Genomic DNA, 17,250 nt, shown 5'->3' on the forward strand with positions numbered 1-17,250 from the left:
ACGCGGACTGAATTTATCTACGTGGCATTTTCATATCGTTTGAAATTGATTTTGTCGATGCGGCGATGTTGGACGCTATTTTGTGTTTGGTGATCCGCGAGTATCTGTCGTTAGTTGAGATTAGGTCGAGCGCGGTGAGAATAAGGACATACTCACCGAATCAGGCCGGCCAAGTGGCCAGTCTGTATGGGGGCGCTTTTATTTTGTTTTTGGTGGCCGGTCTGCATTCGGGCGATCAGTGAGGGTTTGAAATAGAGTAGTGGGGAATACGGTGCAGGGAGGTGGTACGGATTGTATATTTCGCGCAAAAGAATGATTGACCAGCCGTTGGATCGTTGTGGCGCACTCACAAAGCACTTTCGAACTGTTTCTCCACTTCTTACACGGATCTTATAGCGGAGATCTAACGGTAAGTATCGTGAAAAACGGTGAATCATTCCTTTGCGCGAAAGATATAACCTGGTGAGAAAAATACAAGGGAGGTTGAGTGACAGCCTGTATTCTTCTGGAGAGATATCTTTCGAACAATTTCCGTAGATTGTGTCAAAAAAAAAAAAAACCAGTATCCGTAGAGTCCGTAGAGAATTGAGAATTTGATGCTGTGGACAGCAAATAAATAAAATAAAAAAATACCCGTTTGATGTGATTTCCGGCACTTTTACGGTGCGCGGATTCTTGTTTCATATTCCAGCCGGGGGATTATTATTTGTTGGATTCAGATTCACTTTAGTATCATTTATAATAATTTAAAATCTTAACCAAATGACTATCTAATTTGAATTCTCTGGCTCCATATAAATATAAAAAATTTATCAAATAAATAATCAAAATAACACTAAACATATATCTACTCATATTTTTATAATTAAATATCTTTAGATACATGATCTCGAAAACAAAGGGCCAGATAGACCCAAGATGCTCAATAGGCTGCTCATCATTTTTTTTTTTTTTCAAGTTGGGCAGCTTTTTCTTATCAAATAGCATTATCACTGTATCACCATGAGATAGGCCTACAGAAAAAATTGAGATTTTATTGTATAAAAAAATTGAGCTTATATCTAAGCTATGACATGCCTTGTATGCTCATGGCAATCAAGATAGGTCAAATCAAATATATGTTGGATTAGATGTTACTGTCGAATGTACAAAAAATATTGTCTTCAAAAAAAATTTTTAGAATATAAACTAAAAAGGTTTGTTTCAATTAACACCATTAATTTTAGCTTCTATAATTTATGATACCAATACTATGCAATATAAACTTTATTCTTATAAGGTTCGTATCTTTAATAGATTTTATGTTTATATATTATAATTTTTAGGAGCTTTGTATTTTTATAATAATTTATAGTTGTTTCTTTCAGATGATTGCTAAATTACGTACTCTTTTACGGTGATGTTCATTGAATCTTTCATTTTGCTTTACAATAGCTACCTGATACAAACATTGTGTGTGTGTGTATATGTATGTATGTATGTATGTATATATGTATATTTCATTCTATTTACTTTATAATCTTGCTGCTTGACTACTTACTTCTATATTTTTGCAGAAGATGTTGCAGTACGATCCTTCAAAGTTGATCTCTGCAAAGAAAGTTATAGAGCACCCATACTTTAACGATGCAAAGAAAGCATATTTTTGAGATCTTTGAAGTAGTGGTACCAAGTAGGTGTTCTGTCTAAAACTACTAAGTTTATTGTGGCTGGTGTTGCTTTGATGTATATGCCTGCTTTCCTCAAGCATTGCAATCATGGAGTGGGGATTGGTGGTATGTCTATTAAATCTAAGCTTTGTAATATTTTTACTTTGTCTTAGTAGTTGAGAAAGGTGGAGACCAAAATCTTTTCAAGAATGATAAGGTGTATGGCTTGATTTACTAATATCCTGACCTGTATGAAGTTTTGTTACTACTTTTTATTAAATGCACTATTCAAGTATGAAATTGCTTTGGTTCTTATGTTTCATGGATACTTTTTGTAATCAAAAGAATACTAAAAATTTGTTTAATTGCATAGATACTTGATTAGATTATCCTTAAATACCAACAGAAAAGAATAAAGACTATAAAATCATTGGGCTTTTAAGATAGGGACTATATTCTAGGGTTATCCTCCTTCCTTGGACATAGGGATCGAACAACGGACCAACATTCATATATTTTTCTCACAGATTAAGGTAGGGGTTATATTTTATATTGTCCTGCTCCAGAATTTTCATCTTAATATGGAAGTGGATAGATAATATACTGAAAAAATTTCTATAAGCTTTGTCATTGTGGCATTATTGCAAATCTAACTTTTGGTCAAAGAAAATAGCAAGGGAGGCAATGCCAATTATATTCCATAACCAATATTTCATGTCGGGATCAAATTAACAATTCTCATTTTTCAACTCAAATGGCAGTAATAGAATGATAACTGACAAGAAAGAAAATCACTGTAAGATGCTAAATTTTCAATAAAAAAAAAATACTACACTATGATTCTTTGAGAGCCACATGAAGGGTGCTACAATTGGAATATCACTCCTTTCATGTTGTCTACTTCTGGTTTCACTCTCACAAGCCCTAAACAATTGAGTAATAGCACTTGCCAAATTACATCAAGCATTTTAGAGATATAGGAATTAGAAAATTTTAATTATGACTACATTAATTAAAATAATTATTGTAAAAAAATTAAATCACTAAAAAAATTAAATCACTAAAATTAAAATTAAATCGTTAAATCACAATTCTATTTTTGAAAGCATATATTATCTATATTCATTGCAGGTGAAAGTGCATGTTACACCAAAAGCATGAGTTGATATAAAGGATTTGAACACACCAGCCCAGATGACTTATCCTTTTAACTAAAATCAATTCTATTTTTTCATCCTTTACTTTTTTTTCATTTTCTTTTCTTATATGAGTTTCATTTTATTGTTTGTTATTAATTTTCTCATCTTTAACTGTATTATTTTAGTGCTACTCCTTATTCTTTCTTGGTACAATATTACTTTTTTTTGCTTATATATTCATAATTTTTATATGCTTATCTAGTTAATTATCATATTATTATTGATTTTTATATTTAATTATTTTATTTTTTGCATCAAGATTGTGTGGAACAGAAATAGCCTTAGAGTTTTGATGATGGTTTCAAAAATAAAAATAATCTTGATAAGATTTGATAGTGCTTGCTTTATTGAATTAAAAATAAAATTAATTTATTGTCGTTATGTCTGAGATCTTTTCTGTATACAATGAGATGATTAATTAGTATGTAAAATTTTAAAATTATTTTAGATCTTTTTTTTCTGAACAGGATAAAAATAAGAGTGGTGTGATCCCTTTTAAGAAACTTACTCCTACTAAGAGGCTCGATAATGAAGTATTTAATGAAGATTTGACTGCTGAATTATTCTCTAATTGTATCAAATAGAAAAAATCATTAAGCAAGAAAAGGATTGAGGTGCAATATGAAGAATTTTGTTATTATAGTATCTTTATTTTTTTTGAGAAACATAAAATGATGATGTTTTCTATTGAAGGAATCTGTCTTCTTTTGCTTTTATTTCTTCTAGATGATTGCTTAACTACTTATTCTTTTACAGTGATGTTCACTAGATCTTTTATTTTTGTTTTACAATAGCTATATGGCATAAATATGATTTTCTTTCCTCATTGGATCTTTTCTTTTTGCTTAATTGCTTATTGAGAATTAAATAGTAAATACTGAACCAAAAAATATCTATTTACCTTTGCTATTGGAGACTTAAAATAATAAAAAATATTTTTTGAAATATAGAAACATATTGGCATTTTCTAACGTTGGATTCATGGATCTTCTTTTTTCATCCTTTGATTTTTCTTTATTTTTTTTTCTTATATGAGTTTAATTTTATTATTTGTTATTAATTTTTTCATCTTTAATTATATTTTATTTTTATTTTATATAATTTAATAAATATATTATTTTCTTTTGTTGTCATTTATAATTTTTTTATTCTAATTTTCGTGCATCGCACGAATGTTGGACTAGTTTATAATAATTCAAAACCTTAACAAAATGACTATCTAGTTTGAATTCTTTGGCTCTATATAAATATAAAAGATTGATTAAATAAACAATCAAAATAACACTAAACACATATCCGCACACATCCCTATAATTATACATCTTTAGATGACTATCATGATCTCAAAAACAAAGGCCAGATAGGCCCATGATGCTCAATAGGCTGCTCATCTTTTTTTTCTTTTTTAAGTTGGGCAGCTTTTTCTTATCAAATAGCATTATTGCTGTATCATCATGAGATAGGCCTAGAGAAAAAATTGAGATTTTATTGTATAAAAAAATTGAGCTCATATCTAAGGCATGACATGCCTTGTATGCCCATACTAGGAGTGGCAATCAAGACGAATCAAATCAAATATATGTTGGATTAGATGTAGATCAAGTTAAAAAATTATCAATCTAAAACTAATATGTTTATTAAATTGATCAAAAATTTAAATCTCAACCCGACTTATTAAACAGGTAACCTGATCCAGCTCATATAACCCACTTATTAAACGAATCAAATTGGGTTGCATAAGTCAAACAGGTTAAGCAGATTTTTAATGAATTGAATAGGTTAAGTTGATCGGATTAAATATGACAAGAAAGTATATTTTAAAAAGATTAAAATAAAATTTTAATGGATTAAACAGATTATTTAACTCAATTAAATCTAAATATTAGATTAATTAAATGACTCAAATGTTTAAAACCCAACTCGAAAGGGATAGATCTATTTTTCATCCGAACTTGTGTAGCCAAAATCCATATTTGCTTATGATTGGTTGAATATAGACCGGGGCTAACGGATCAAATTATATTTTATCAGTTTTAGCAATGCTCGCAAAATAATAACAACTCAACCTAAATCAAGTCAAAATATCCAAGTTGAACTTAGCCCAATTCAATGACATGGTTGGACCACGCAATGCCCATGATTGAGAAGATCCTATGCAGTGCCCTGTCATCATCATTGCAAAGTACAAATATATCCATAATCAGGAGTTCAGAACTCTTTTGTTCACGCCCGAGATGGAGAGCGTGCAAACTTCGAATGATAACTTGATCATGCTCGTCAACTGCATGATAAGGTCCTTCGTAGGTCTACTCGATGCAAGCCCACCGACGAAATGGTCACGCAGTTATACTTGATGCAGGGCGAAGCCTCGATTCTCAGCCAACAGGAGCGTGACAGAACTGAGGCAAACACCAAAAAGAAGACCTAAAATTCTAACGGGATGGCCTGATGTTGCATCCAAACGTTGGATTGGACTGAAGGAAATATGACTAGGTGCCCATGAGCACTTATATTATTTTAGCAGAACGAGAATACCAAAAAGAGTTGTCCTGCTCATGGGTTTAGGTTGCATCTTTCTTGCGCCCATCGGATCGTACTCCATATAAATCTTAAAGTATTTTAAATTTCTCATCCATTTATTTGTGCAGATCTCAAAGCGACTATTTGATGATCTAGTGGTAGATTTGTGTGGATGAAACCTTCTTTCGCACCAAAGATGCAATCATGTCCCGATGGTTGTTTGCCCAAATGGTTGGTGAATTAGGACCAGGGATGGAACATCCTATTCTTGTATATATTGACAGCTAAAGATGGTAATAGATCGGATATGAGTCATTTCAGTCAATATCCATACTAATTCTGTAATTAAAAATTTTATACCTATATCTGTTATAAATATGCTTCAAGTTATATCGCATCGGATAAATAAGAGAGATTAGATCGAATCGAATCAGATACATGTAAGTATTATAAAATAATTATAATTTTGAAATGAAGTTATACGTTATGATTATATCAGATCAAATTCAGAGTGAAATATATTATTATCTATATTCAATCTCAATCACTTCGAATATTTTGTCTGAAATTTATATTTATTTTAGATTTTAATCGATCATATAAAATTTATCTTATTCAGATCGGATCGAATATCCGATGGATCGATTAAAATTGCTATCTCTATCGGTAACATGGTTGTTTATTGCCCATCTCACCAATAACCTCTTAATTTTTTGAGTCACTTGATATGCGGATGACTGATTTGATCGACCTCGTGCCTCCAAAAATTCTGTGTCCAAACAAACATCTCTATCAATTCTCATGGTGTCCTTTGTGCATGGCTATGAAATCTATATCCGATTGTGTACTTTTATTCCCCAATACGCAAAAGAAAAGGATGCATTCCGATGAAAAGCCATAGAATACGTAAGTGATCTATCATTTCTCAACCAGTGCAGCCTCTTTAGTCGCTTTAATCACAATCGAATATTTGTGTCAAGTGTTTACATATGCCAGATCCTATGCTTCTCTAACATCTTTTTTAGAGCCCTCAATTATGAAGCCTGTGGAAGTGTTTTTTTTTTTTTTTTTTGATAAGATAAAATGGATTGGAGGGGGGGCATCCAAACATGGCTGCCCTTCTGGATGTCCTACCATTTAATCGAAGCCCTATTATTCATCAAGATTCGGATCCAGATCATTTATATGAAAATAAATGCCCGTTCTGTCGGTCCACTCCTTTGGTGATGAAGCCTGTGGAAGTGCTTTCAATCCCAAGTAGAATTCAGCAAAACCTTCTTGGCACAATTTGTTAAATTCATGTGGGCTCCATGGAGCGGTAGACAAATCTACACAGCAAGATATGTTCTACAGGCGATAAAAGTTCATAGATCATAAAAAATATCATGTATTTGAAGATTCCTTATGTACTTGACTCAATGCATACACCGAGGATCTTCAAACCATATCCTTTTGCTCTACTCCAAACTATATATTGTTATCTAATAATTCTCTTTGTTTTTGCAATATGTTTGCTTTGAGTTTAGTTAATATGGATATGCATTGGAACCCACTATAATTGACATGACATGCCAATCAATGAGAACTCACTGTATAACCATAGGCCAACCGTTAATAGCTAGCTATGTGACCGACCTAAAAGGCACGCAAAGGATCCTTTAAATTTCAAATTCTTCTCCAATTGATGTAGTTCACTTGACGGGTATGAACAGTTTCTTAACGTGCATGATATGTGATCTTAGGGCTATCAACATGGACTTGACACACAGGATCGATCCGGCCTATTTCTATAAATGGGATAAATTGGGCTATCATATTAATAGTCCAAATAACAACTAGATTTTTTGGCTCACCCCACATCAGCCCAAGGACTAAGATGGGTTGGATCGGATTAGCCCGGTTGGATAAAAAAAAATTAAAAAAAATCTTTAATTTTTTTTTTTCAGTTTTTATTATTCGCCGCTGCCGCAGACCCGCAGGACGATCATCGGTTCCTCTCTCTTTGGCTTTGGATCAGTCGATCTCTATCTCACGCCCCATCCAACCGCCGGCCTCTGGGCTCTCAGATCCCCCATCCTCCTTCTCATTGCCGGCGCCGTCGCCTCCGAGTCCGATCACAAATCAAGATATGCTTCCTCCTCCCTTCCGTCGACAAATGCCCCATTCAACCTCCGGGCTCTCAGAAGCCAAATCCTCCTCCTCTTCGTCGCTGGTGCCGCCACCTTCAAGTCAGATCCAGGCGTGGTGATGCCCTCCAATGTATTTCTTTGCCTAGTCCTCCCCTCCTGGCTCTTCTCCTTCCTCCTCCTTATCGCCGGCAACGCTGTCTCGGAGTCCAATCACGAGGTACGCCGTATGCCCCCTCCTCCCTTTCGCTTCAGGCTTTTCGGTTTGGCCACGACATCGACGATGCTTGATCTCTGCCTCGCCTCAGGCTCTCTTGGTTTCTCTCCAGGCTTCGCTCCAAGCTCTCTCTCCCGAGCCGTATCAGTTTTTTTTTTAATATTTTAATGGACTGGCCCTTAAAGGGCTGGGCTAGGCTAGTTATATACCGTCCCATTTTTTGGCCGGGCCTAGCCCGGCCCGATCCTTCAAATTTTAAATCTTCATGGGTTGGGTCGGTCCATTTTGACAGCTCTATGTGAACTATTCATGCAAACAAAACACATAGTCATGATTTTCTTACGAGATGTGTAGACTGTTACCATAATAGATTAATATATATATATCTGATTTGCTTGATGATGAAGGTCAACTCTCACTTATTTAAAACAAAGCTAGGGATTTTTTTTTTTTTGTTGTTGAATTCTCCACCATGCTGTCATTTTGCTATCCTAAACCTTTTCTATTTTATGAGATTCGTATTTGATTCAAGTATTAGAAGATCTTTATCGGATATTTTCTGATAAGCTGAATCCAATATCATCGATATTTTCTAACTTTTCTATTATAGCACAAAGAGAAATAATGATATCATGTCGATCTTGACAATCTAAATAGATGGATCTCTTCAGTCATGCAATCTACTCTATGTCGACGTCGGAAGAAATTTTTGTGTAAACTTAATCTATAATAAATATTTTATATTAAATTAATAAAAATAAAGGTTAAAATTATATTTTAGTTGGTGGATGATTAAGAGTTGAGTTGCATTTTTTTTTTGATTATCTTATTAATTTTATTGGTTATCTCGTAGATCGGATTGGATTTCAGTGACAATAAATATAACTCTGTAGCACGTCCAGATTTCGACTAGCACGTGAGCTACAGATCCAAATCACATGCTTCTCTCCAGCACCGAGAGCCTCCCCGTTTACGCTTCCCTCCTTCCTTATTTTCCCCAACCCTCTTTTAATTAAAAAAATCCCCGACCTCACCCTTTCTACCCTCCCCCCAAAAATCTTTAATTTATTAATTTTTAAAATCAGGAATAAATGCCCATATTTCTCCCTCTCCCTCTCTTCCTCCTCGTCTCCTCCACTCGAACTCCCTCCGATCCCAAACGGAAAACAAAACCCTCGCACCGCCCTAATCCTTTTCGTCCCCGATCCAAAACCCTACCTTTGATCCTCCTATGTCAAATCGGAGTCTCCGCCGCCGCCGCTCTCGCCGTTTCCGCCACACGATCTGATATCAGCTCGAGGTCGAAGGGAGGAGCAGAAATTTAGGGTTTTGGGGGATATTTTTGGGTGGAGATGGGAGGGGTGACGTCGGCGGTGGCGGCGAAGTTCGCGTTCTTCCCGCCGAGACCGCCGTCGTACGGGGTGGTGGTGGTCGACGAGGCGGCGGGGCGGCTGGAGATGACGGAGGTGCCGCGGCGGGAGAACGTCGAGGTCCGGCGGCTGCGGACGAAGCGGGGAACGGCGATTGTCGCGATGTATGTCACCAACCCCGCGGCGAGACTCACCGTGCTCTACTCCCATGGCAACGCTGCTGACCTTGGACAGATGTACGAGCTCTTTACTGAGCTCAGTTTCCACCTCCGTGTCAACCTGATGGGGTGAGGTCTTCTTTTAATTGACAATTTTTTTTTATTAGAAATTGAAGTTTATTGCATTATCGGTTCTGTTCGCTGGTCTGTGGAGAAAAGGTCTAGACTTTAATTAAAGGAAGATGACCATGGGGAAGATCTTTCGCTGAAATCCCTTTTGTGTTCACTACTGGGGAAAAATAGATGAGCGGCTGCATTTGCTTACTTCAAGTTTAATTTTTGTACTCCATTTTCAAGAACTAATAAAAATCATGGGTTCTGAGATTCTGTATTGACTGTTTCCGTGCATTGCTCTGGGAATTTCTGATGACTATATGTTTTTGACGGAGTGGGCATACTTTAGTTTGATATGATTACTTGTAACTTCTGATTTTTTTTTTTGACTGCTTATTTTTTCCAATATTTTGCTCTCATGGTTGGTAAATTTATTACTGAGATGGGTTTTTATAGAGAGGTTAGACTGTCGGTCTTTACCTAGATTTTTTTTTTGGGGGTTTCAAGATTACAGCTAAAACATGGTATGTTTTGCTCAATCTCTCTCTCTCTCTCTCTCTCTCTCTGTTTTAAATTTCTTCACTGCAATAAACTTGTTTCCTTATCGGTTGAATAATTATTCATGAATTTGTATAAACAAAAGACAGTGCTCTTAATAAAATATCAGCACGTTTAACATGTAATGAATAATAAGTCATACTAAAAATGTATAGAGCTTTTGTCTGAAGAAGGATTCTTGTAGACAAGGAATGCTGCTACTGACAAAGGACACTTTCCTAAGCATTTAGGTATGAGCGCCAATGAGCTGGCAGACTTCTTGCATTTAAGAGGGTGAAAGAGAAATGCACCTCCTCAAATCCTCCTATTTCTGCTTGCTCCTCACCCAAGTTCTCGTGGGAAAGTTCTGCTAAAGGACTCGAACATTATTTTTTTATTGTTACCAGTATAGCCTCATCATGTTTCCCATAGAGCAGAAACTTTCTTTGACACCTGGAGACTTGTTATGAAATTTCATTCCATATAAAATGAATTAACAAAGAATCTTTATTCAGTGTTTTCCCTAAAACTTATTGTATCAAATGAGTTTGTAATTTTCACTCTTCTAATAACTCTTGTAGAAATGGTCCTCCCACTTATTTTTCCATATCTGGTTCTAATATTTGTAAGCATATATTGTTATGTGATTATGGTATAATGTGCAGTGGTTTCTAAAATGCATTTAATTGGCAATCCAAATCATGTCATCCATCCTAATTGAATGATAATAGTGTGTTCAAAAAGCTTGGGTTGCAAATTGTTAACTTGATCTTGAACCACATGATGAATTAGGTAATTGGTTTATCAGATATGCTTAGTTGCTTTTTATGATATGAGTCTAGGGCAAATTCAATGTTATGCAAGGCGGGAGGAAAAGGAGAAAATAAGAGGGGCGGTAAGAGTTGGGGAGAATGGAACTATAGAATATGTAAAATAAGAGGGGAAGTAGTTTTGTGTGGTCTCACCTTCAGTTTAGGTAGTGTCAAAATGATATCAGAAGTGCTATTTTTGGGGTAAGTTTCATTTCTCTAATCAACTTTGCATAATGATGATAAATGGAAACGAGCATAAAAAGATGGCTCTGCATTCTGCCCTTCTTAAAAAATATTTTTATCCCTAGAGTTTGTATAATGTTGTGTTGGAAGTTATTGATTGTTAAGTTTTATGATCATCATCATTACCGCCCCCATCATCCTTAGGTATGCTCCAATAAAGTTGATCAGATTTGAGGCCAAATCTGGTTGGCTAAAATTTGAAGGTGGGAGTTCCATAACATAAATCTGAGCTGTTGAATATGATCTAGTACTTCTAAACGACCTGCAAAACAAAAAATAAATTATTTGTAGAGGCCCCTAGTTTGTATATCAAGTTGTTGCTAATGGCTGGTTTGAATAATATGAAAAAACTATAAAGCATGGGCATAGATATCGGATATGGATACCATGTGATATGGATATGTTGATATGACAAATCTTGAAAAGTAGGTCATGATACAGCTAGGATAAATCAGTGAATATATATGTGTGTGCATTTTTATGTTCAAGCATTCACTCATGGATAGACAAGTATATGTGCAAATATATGTATGTTTTTTTTAAAAAAAGGAAAAAAACATAGTAGGCTATCGAAGTAATGCAGTTTATACTTTTCATGATAGTATCAACTTTTACAAGCTTAATATCTAGTCATGTTTCAAATCCTAACCTCAATCCATACTTCATATTTAAATATTAACATCATAGACCACAAAATTAACTATTCATCATTAAAAGGTTAACATCAAAACAACCAAAAAAAAAAAAGGAAAAGAGAAAGGACATGCCCTCCCACTTATTTTTGGAGGTGTTGGAGAAGTATTTTGAGTGTTTTTGAGAAGTATCTAGAATGTTTTCTAATTTTGAAAAATAGGATACTTTAGATAAGCATTGAACGTGGATCGAGAAGCATCCAATAAATATTGACATCTGATATATATCTGATATGGACATGACATGGCATGTGGTTTGAAGTACCATGCTTCTGAGATGAAAACTATTTTTGTTTGCCTTTAGGTTAGAAACTTCCAAACTAGCTGAAATTCATTGGTGTGTAATTTGAGTTGCCTGTGTCAAGGACAATGGTTTTGATTCTTAATTCATGTAGCCTATGTTACATTCTAGTTCACTAGCTCTGTTTGCACCTTCAAGCATAGGATGACTCAGAATCTCTAAAAACATCTTTGTTGTTTTTAAATAGTTTAAAGGTTGTAGATCTTACCAATACATTGGGTTTTTACTTCAGAGCCTCTATTTTTGAATTTGACCTTATTGGATTTAAGGCCAAATCTGGTTGACCTTGAAAAAGCTTACCTCTTAACATGATGATGATCATCATCTTTTGGAAGATTTGCTCTTATGCCACTATTGATAAAAGTTAGGGTCATGCTATATATACACACATACACACACATACATACATATAAATTTCAATTTATTTTTGGATTTGACCTGACCAGATTAGAAGCCAGATCTGCAGCTTTTGACATTATCATCATGAATTTGGATGTGTTGAATTAGGCAAACTATATTCTTGTAGAATATGTCTATGTTCTTTGTGTTTACCTCCTTTGGAAGATTTTGCTCTGACACCACTACTGATACGAGAGGGTCATGCAAAATACTTTTTTGTAATTTTCAATAATTTTGTTTCAATTCCTGGTTTTTAATCTAGCAACTGCATTGAATGGAATTTGTTGATCGTTCGAAAGTCGCCCTGCTAATTTCATGCCTCAATTATCAAGGGAAAAAAGTAGAATGGGAATATAAGTTCCGTCATAAGAATGTCATGCAAATGTAAAGGCCAACAGTGCATCTCTCAGATTATTGCAGCTTTTGCAGTATTTTATTGCAGTCTCACTATGTTGTTCACTAGATTCTCAAAAACCATGATAGAAATGAATACATTTTGTAAAAGCATTGGAGCCCTTGGCAACCAAGTAAATAGGATTCATTTGAAAGCGGGCTGGGCATTCACAAAATGTACAGCAACAGTTATGTGCAAACAGCTCCACAGACAATGCCAGACGTCTTGAATCTTGAATTTCTAATGGATTCCAAATGCCACATTTGAATATCTGCAATGCATATTAAAATAAACAGGAAAGATGACTCATGACTGACTACTACTTTTGTGAAACGTACAATTCTGCACATGGTCAGATGACCATACAAGGTACGATATAAAGGGAAATATAAACTCCATACTAGCAAAGCAATTTGGACACATGGCCTGATAAGGAAAAATGTAAAAGCATGAATAGTTCCAATTGGATAAAACTCAAATGAAAAAAATCATGATGTATTTTGTTAGTGGCAACACATAGGAACTAATACGACAATCTAGAATAGAGGATTTATTAAGTCTGACCAACTTGAATTTCTCCTTTCATCAAATGTTTCAGTAATGATAAGAAGCAAAACAATCAGCAAACTTGAAAGGCTAAGGGAGGAAGAAAATGCAGGTGGGCTATATTTAGGTCAGGGCTTCTAGTGCTGGTCCATAAACTGTCGATGGTGGCTGGTGCATCACATGCCAGGCCAGTACCAGCAGCCAGCCACACACTGATAACCGATTAATTCTTTTTGTAATATTTTTTAAAACAAGGCTATAAAGCTCTTTCTAATTTTTTCATTTCAGCATGTTATGGCATAGCACTAATCATGCTGTGCCAGTTTGTGACTGGTGGAACACTCACCAGCATCAGCACTTAAATCTTGTTAGATTGGTCAACTAAGCATTGGCAGATGTATAAAATGCACATTCATTTTATACTTTCTGTCCACAATAGGATGACTTAGTTTGTAAACTATGATGGATGACCCTATATATTTTGTTTCTATGCACAAAATAATGCATAAGAATTATTATGAACGTTTAATGATATTTGTTCCTCCTTTCAAAATGTATTCCCCTTATTTGTTCTCAATCAAGTAGATGCGGACAGCTAAAACTTAGAGTGTGCTTGACTAAGAATGCAAAATGTTCAAAATTTGCATTGATATGAAAAGGAAAGTTGAGAGATATAAATTATAGTTCAAGACACCTATTTCTTTTACTGTACAAACTCAGTTGATTTATTATTGTTGACTTTCATGTTTTATGTTATATGTCAGATTCTGAAGCTTAAAATGAACACTTTTTGAATCAGAGCTTCTTTGGCTATTGTCTTGCTGCGGAATCACTTTATATATCTCTATTTGTTATTGCTTCATTTCATTCATACATCTTTTTCTGCAGGTATGATTATTCTGGATATGGGCAGTCATCTGGAAAGGTAGGAATTGATTTTGTTACCTTGGTTGGCATTGATATTATTAAGACAACTGAGAACCTCGTCTTTGCCATTCTCTGCTGGTAGCCGAGTGAGCAAAATACCTATGCAGATATAGAGGCTGCTTATAGATGCCTTGAAGAAGCTTATGGAACACATGCAGAAGACATCATTCTATATGGCCAATCAGTTGGCAGTGGCCCAACCTTGGAATTAGCTACTCACTTGGCAAATTTTCGAGCGGTTGTTCTACATAGTCCCATTTTGTCTGGCCTGAGGGTCATGTACCCTGTGAAGCATTCATACTGGTTTGACATATATAAGGTTCCTTTTTTATTTCTGTTATTCATATGAATATATTCTTCCTGTATGCTAATACCTAATGGATATCTGCCTTTGCTCTGCAGAACATTGATAAAATTCCTTTGGTCAAATGCCCTGTGTTGGTCATTCATGTAAGTATCAGTTCAAATTCCATCTTTGGTCTTCTTTCATAAAGTGTCTGCTGAAGTTCTTCAGCTATTTGTCATCGCTGGTCTGTGCAGCTTGTATATTTGTTTTTGGCTGTGCTGATTTTTCTTTCTGAAAAGTAAAGTCCAATAAATGTTCTTCATGTTTTAAGTACTTGATTTCATTATTTTATCTCAAATCAGTGGAATTGCTGATCTCTGTACAATGAGAAGTGGGAAACTCGCATTGAGATGGCTAAGGCTGTTGATTGTAATAGTTGTTAATTTAATTGTTTTATACAAAAACTTAACAAAAATTTTCTAGGAAGTTGAACACTAGTTTCAACCATGTCTCTCTCTCTTTCAAAAATATGACTCGTTTTAGCTTATCAAGTTCCGCGTAATGATTGGTATTCTCTTTGTTTAATGCTATAGTGTGGTTTCAGGTGTCAGCTGTGCCAGTCCATGCCAGCTGGTATAGTATGGGTACCAGCATTAGTTGGCATGATGCCTGTTTACCTTTTTTTTTAAATAAATAATTGTCATCTAAAAGGAATTTTTTTTTTTCAAAATAAGGTAACTAGAGTGTCCATGGTCACTCTAGTTACCATGCTGGCACCATGGTAACTAGAGTGTCCATGGTCACCAATACTTGAAATCTTGCATTGAAATTTTTGACCTAACACTCTTTCCTATGTCTCCAAATACCATTATAAACAATCTTCTTTCTACATCAGTGCAGCATAGTTGATTTGAGAGGGTGTCTGGTTTTGAACACTTCATCGATGTCACCAGATGAGACTTATTGAATGGTTGTTCATAATTCATGGCCAAATGGACCATCAAGTTGATCTCCACTTTTTCTTAAACCTTAACATAAATTTGAGTACCACACCTATAACCTGTGTCCTAATGTACCTGTATCTCACACATTTTAATGTGCGTTTATCTCACCATTCTCTTCTTTGCCATGAATTTTTGAGCCTCTTTTATGGCCCACACCAGAGGTCTGAACTTTCAGCATTGGGGATGGTATTCCATTCTGTCTGATGTTCTTGTATGCGTCCAATGCATTGTTGATTGCCTTTTCTTTTAGCCATGTCATTTTATTCAATTTTAGGAAAAAAAATACCAGTCTATTAGACATAGTCCAAATAATGAATCATGTTAGAAATGTTTATTGTATGACCTAGTGATACGACGTAATGGACAGAAAACAGAAATGATTCCTGGGTAATCCATCTATGCATCTAGTGCTGATATAACAGAAAAATTGGCTTGTGATTGCTAAAATGTAGGATGGTTGAATAGAAAATCATATGTGAAAGGAAAACCATGGAACTTCAGCATTTATAGCAGAGAGCAAAGGAATCTCTCTCAGTTCATGACAAAGTGTGTTCAAGTTTCTTGTTTCTGTCACTAACGATGTATGACCTTAGGAAGAAGTGCTTTAAAAATGTACTATTACTTTTTGCAGTGAAAACTTGCTTTCTCTCACTTCCTCTAGAATTATGGACCGCCTTTCTATACATAGGACTCTTGTGAAGTATCAAACTGCTGCTTAGCATAACTAACAGGATTAGATAAAATCCTTTACCATTCTCATATAATCATACTCTATTGAATATTGATCAATCTTGATGTTCTAGGGGATGGCTGATGAGGTTGTAGATTGGTCGCATGGAAAGAGGCTCTCGGAGCTTTGCAAAGAAAAATACGAGCCTCTATGGATCAATGGAGGTAGCCACTGCAATTTGGAGCTCTACCCGGAGTACATAAGACATCTTAGGAAGTTCATAACGGCCATGGAGAAATCATCTTCTAATAGAAACAAATCCGCAGGCTGCTCAGGTGTTGCAGATCCTCCTCAGACAAGCTCTGATGGTTTGGATATTCCAAGGAACAGCACTGATCAGAGGGAGAAGTCCAGGCAGAGCACTGACAATAGGGAGAAGCCAAGGCACAGCACAGACAGGAGAGATAAGTCTAGAGCCAGTACTGATAGGAAAGAGAAGTCAAAGAAGGGCGCTGATCATGCTGACAAGGCAAGGAACAATATGGACCAGCCTGAGAAGCCAAGGAAGAGCTTTGATCGGTCTGATAAAACTTAAAAGACTGGCTAAATTTGTTTTTCCTCATCCATTTTGTTGTTGTGTATTATGTATAATCACATATCTAAACTACATGGTTTTATGCTGCCTTATGTTTTCTTTTTTTCTTGACTGTTGTAATCATGTGGTGGCAGCTTTGGAGGGATGATGAGGTCGGTCGGGTTATGCAATATCGACTGTTTCAAAGTCACAGCTTCGGGGGGCTGAGGAATACGAAGGTCAGTCTTTTAGTATTTTTTAATGTTCGTGTTGTAGCATTGACCGTTTCATTGGGTGAGTGATTTATTTTGGTGAAGGAAAACATATCCTTTTGTACTCATTTGAGGGAAAAAAAGTGTTGGTGGGGGGGGGTGGGTTGGGTATGTGGCGGGGGCGGGCGTTTGAGTTAATGGCTTTTCAGTTGCTTGTTCCACTCATCTTAAGAAGGAAGGAAGGAGGCTCAAGTTAATATGGACATCTTCTACTAAATGTATATATATTGCCATTTTGGC

At 35.5% G+C, this 17,250-nt stretch overlaps 1 protein-coding gene across 2 annotated transcripts; it reads left to right on the forward strand.

Moving 5' to 3' along the window:
• The first annotated feature begins 8,713 nt into the window (after positions 1-8,713).
• On the forward strand, positions 8,714-16,998 carry LOC105060298 (uncharacterized). Of its 2 annotated transcripts, XM_010943951.4 has the most exons (7): positions 8,714-9,368; positions 14,166-14,202; positions 14,287-14,523; positions 14,607-14,654; positions 16,298-16,388; positions 16,491-16,743; positions 16,894-16,998. In XM_010943951.4, the coding sequence occupies exons 1-7, from the start codon at positions 9,064-9,066 to the stop codon at positions 16,964-16,966; spliced, it is 1,044 nt and encodes a 347-aa protein (XP_010942253.1). In that variant the 5' UTR covers positions 8,714-9,063; the 3' UTR covers positions 16,967-16,998. The 2 variants fall into 2 exon arrangements, with proteins under 2 accessions (XP_010942253.1, XP_010942252.1); XM_010943950.3 differs by having other exon boundaries at positions 8,717-9,368; positions 16,298-16,743.
• The last annotated feature ends 252 nt before the right edge of the window (positions 16,999-17,250 follow it).

This window comes from Elaeis guineensis, chromosome 1 (genome assembly GCF_000442705.2).
Source record: "Elaeis guineensis isolate ETL-2024a chromosome 1, EG11, whole genome shotgun sequence".
Lineage (NCBI taxonomy): Eukaryota > Viridiplantae > Streptophyta > Magnoliopsida > Arecales > Arecaceae > Elaeis > Elaeis guineensis.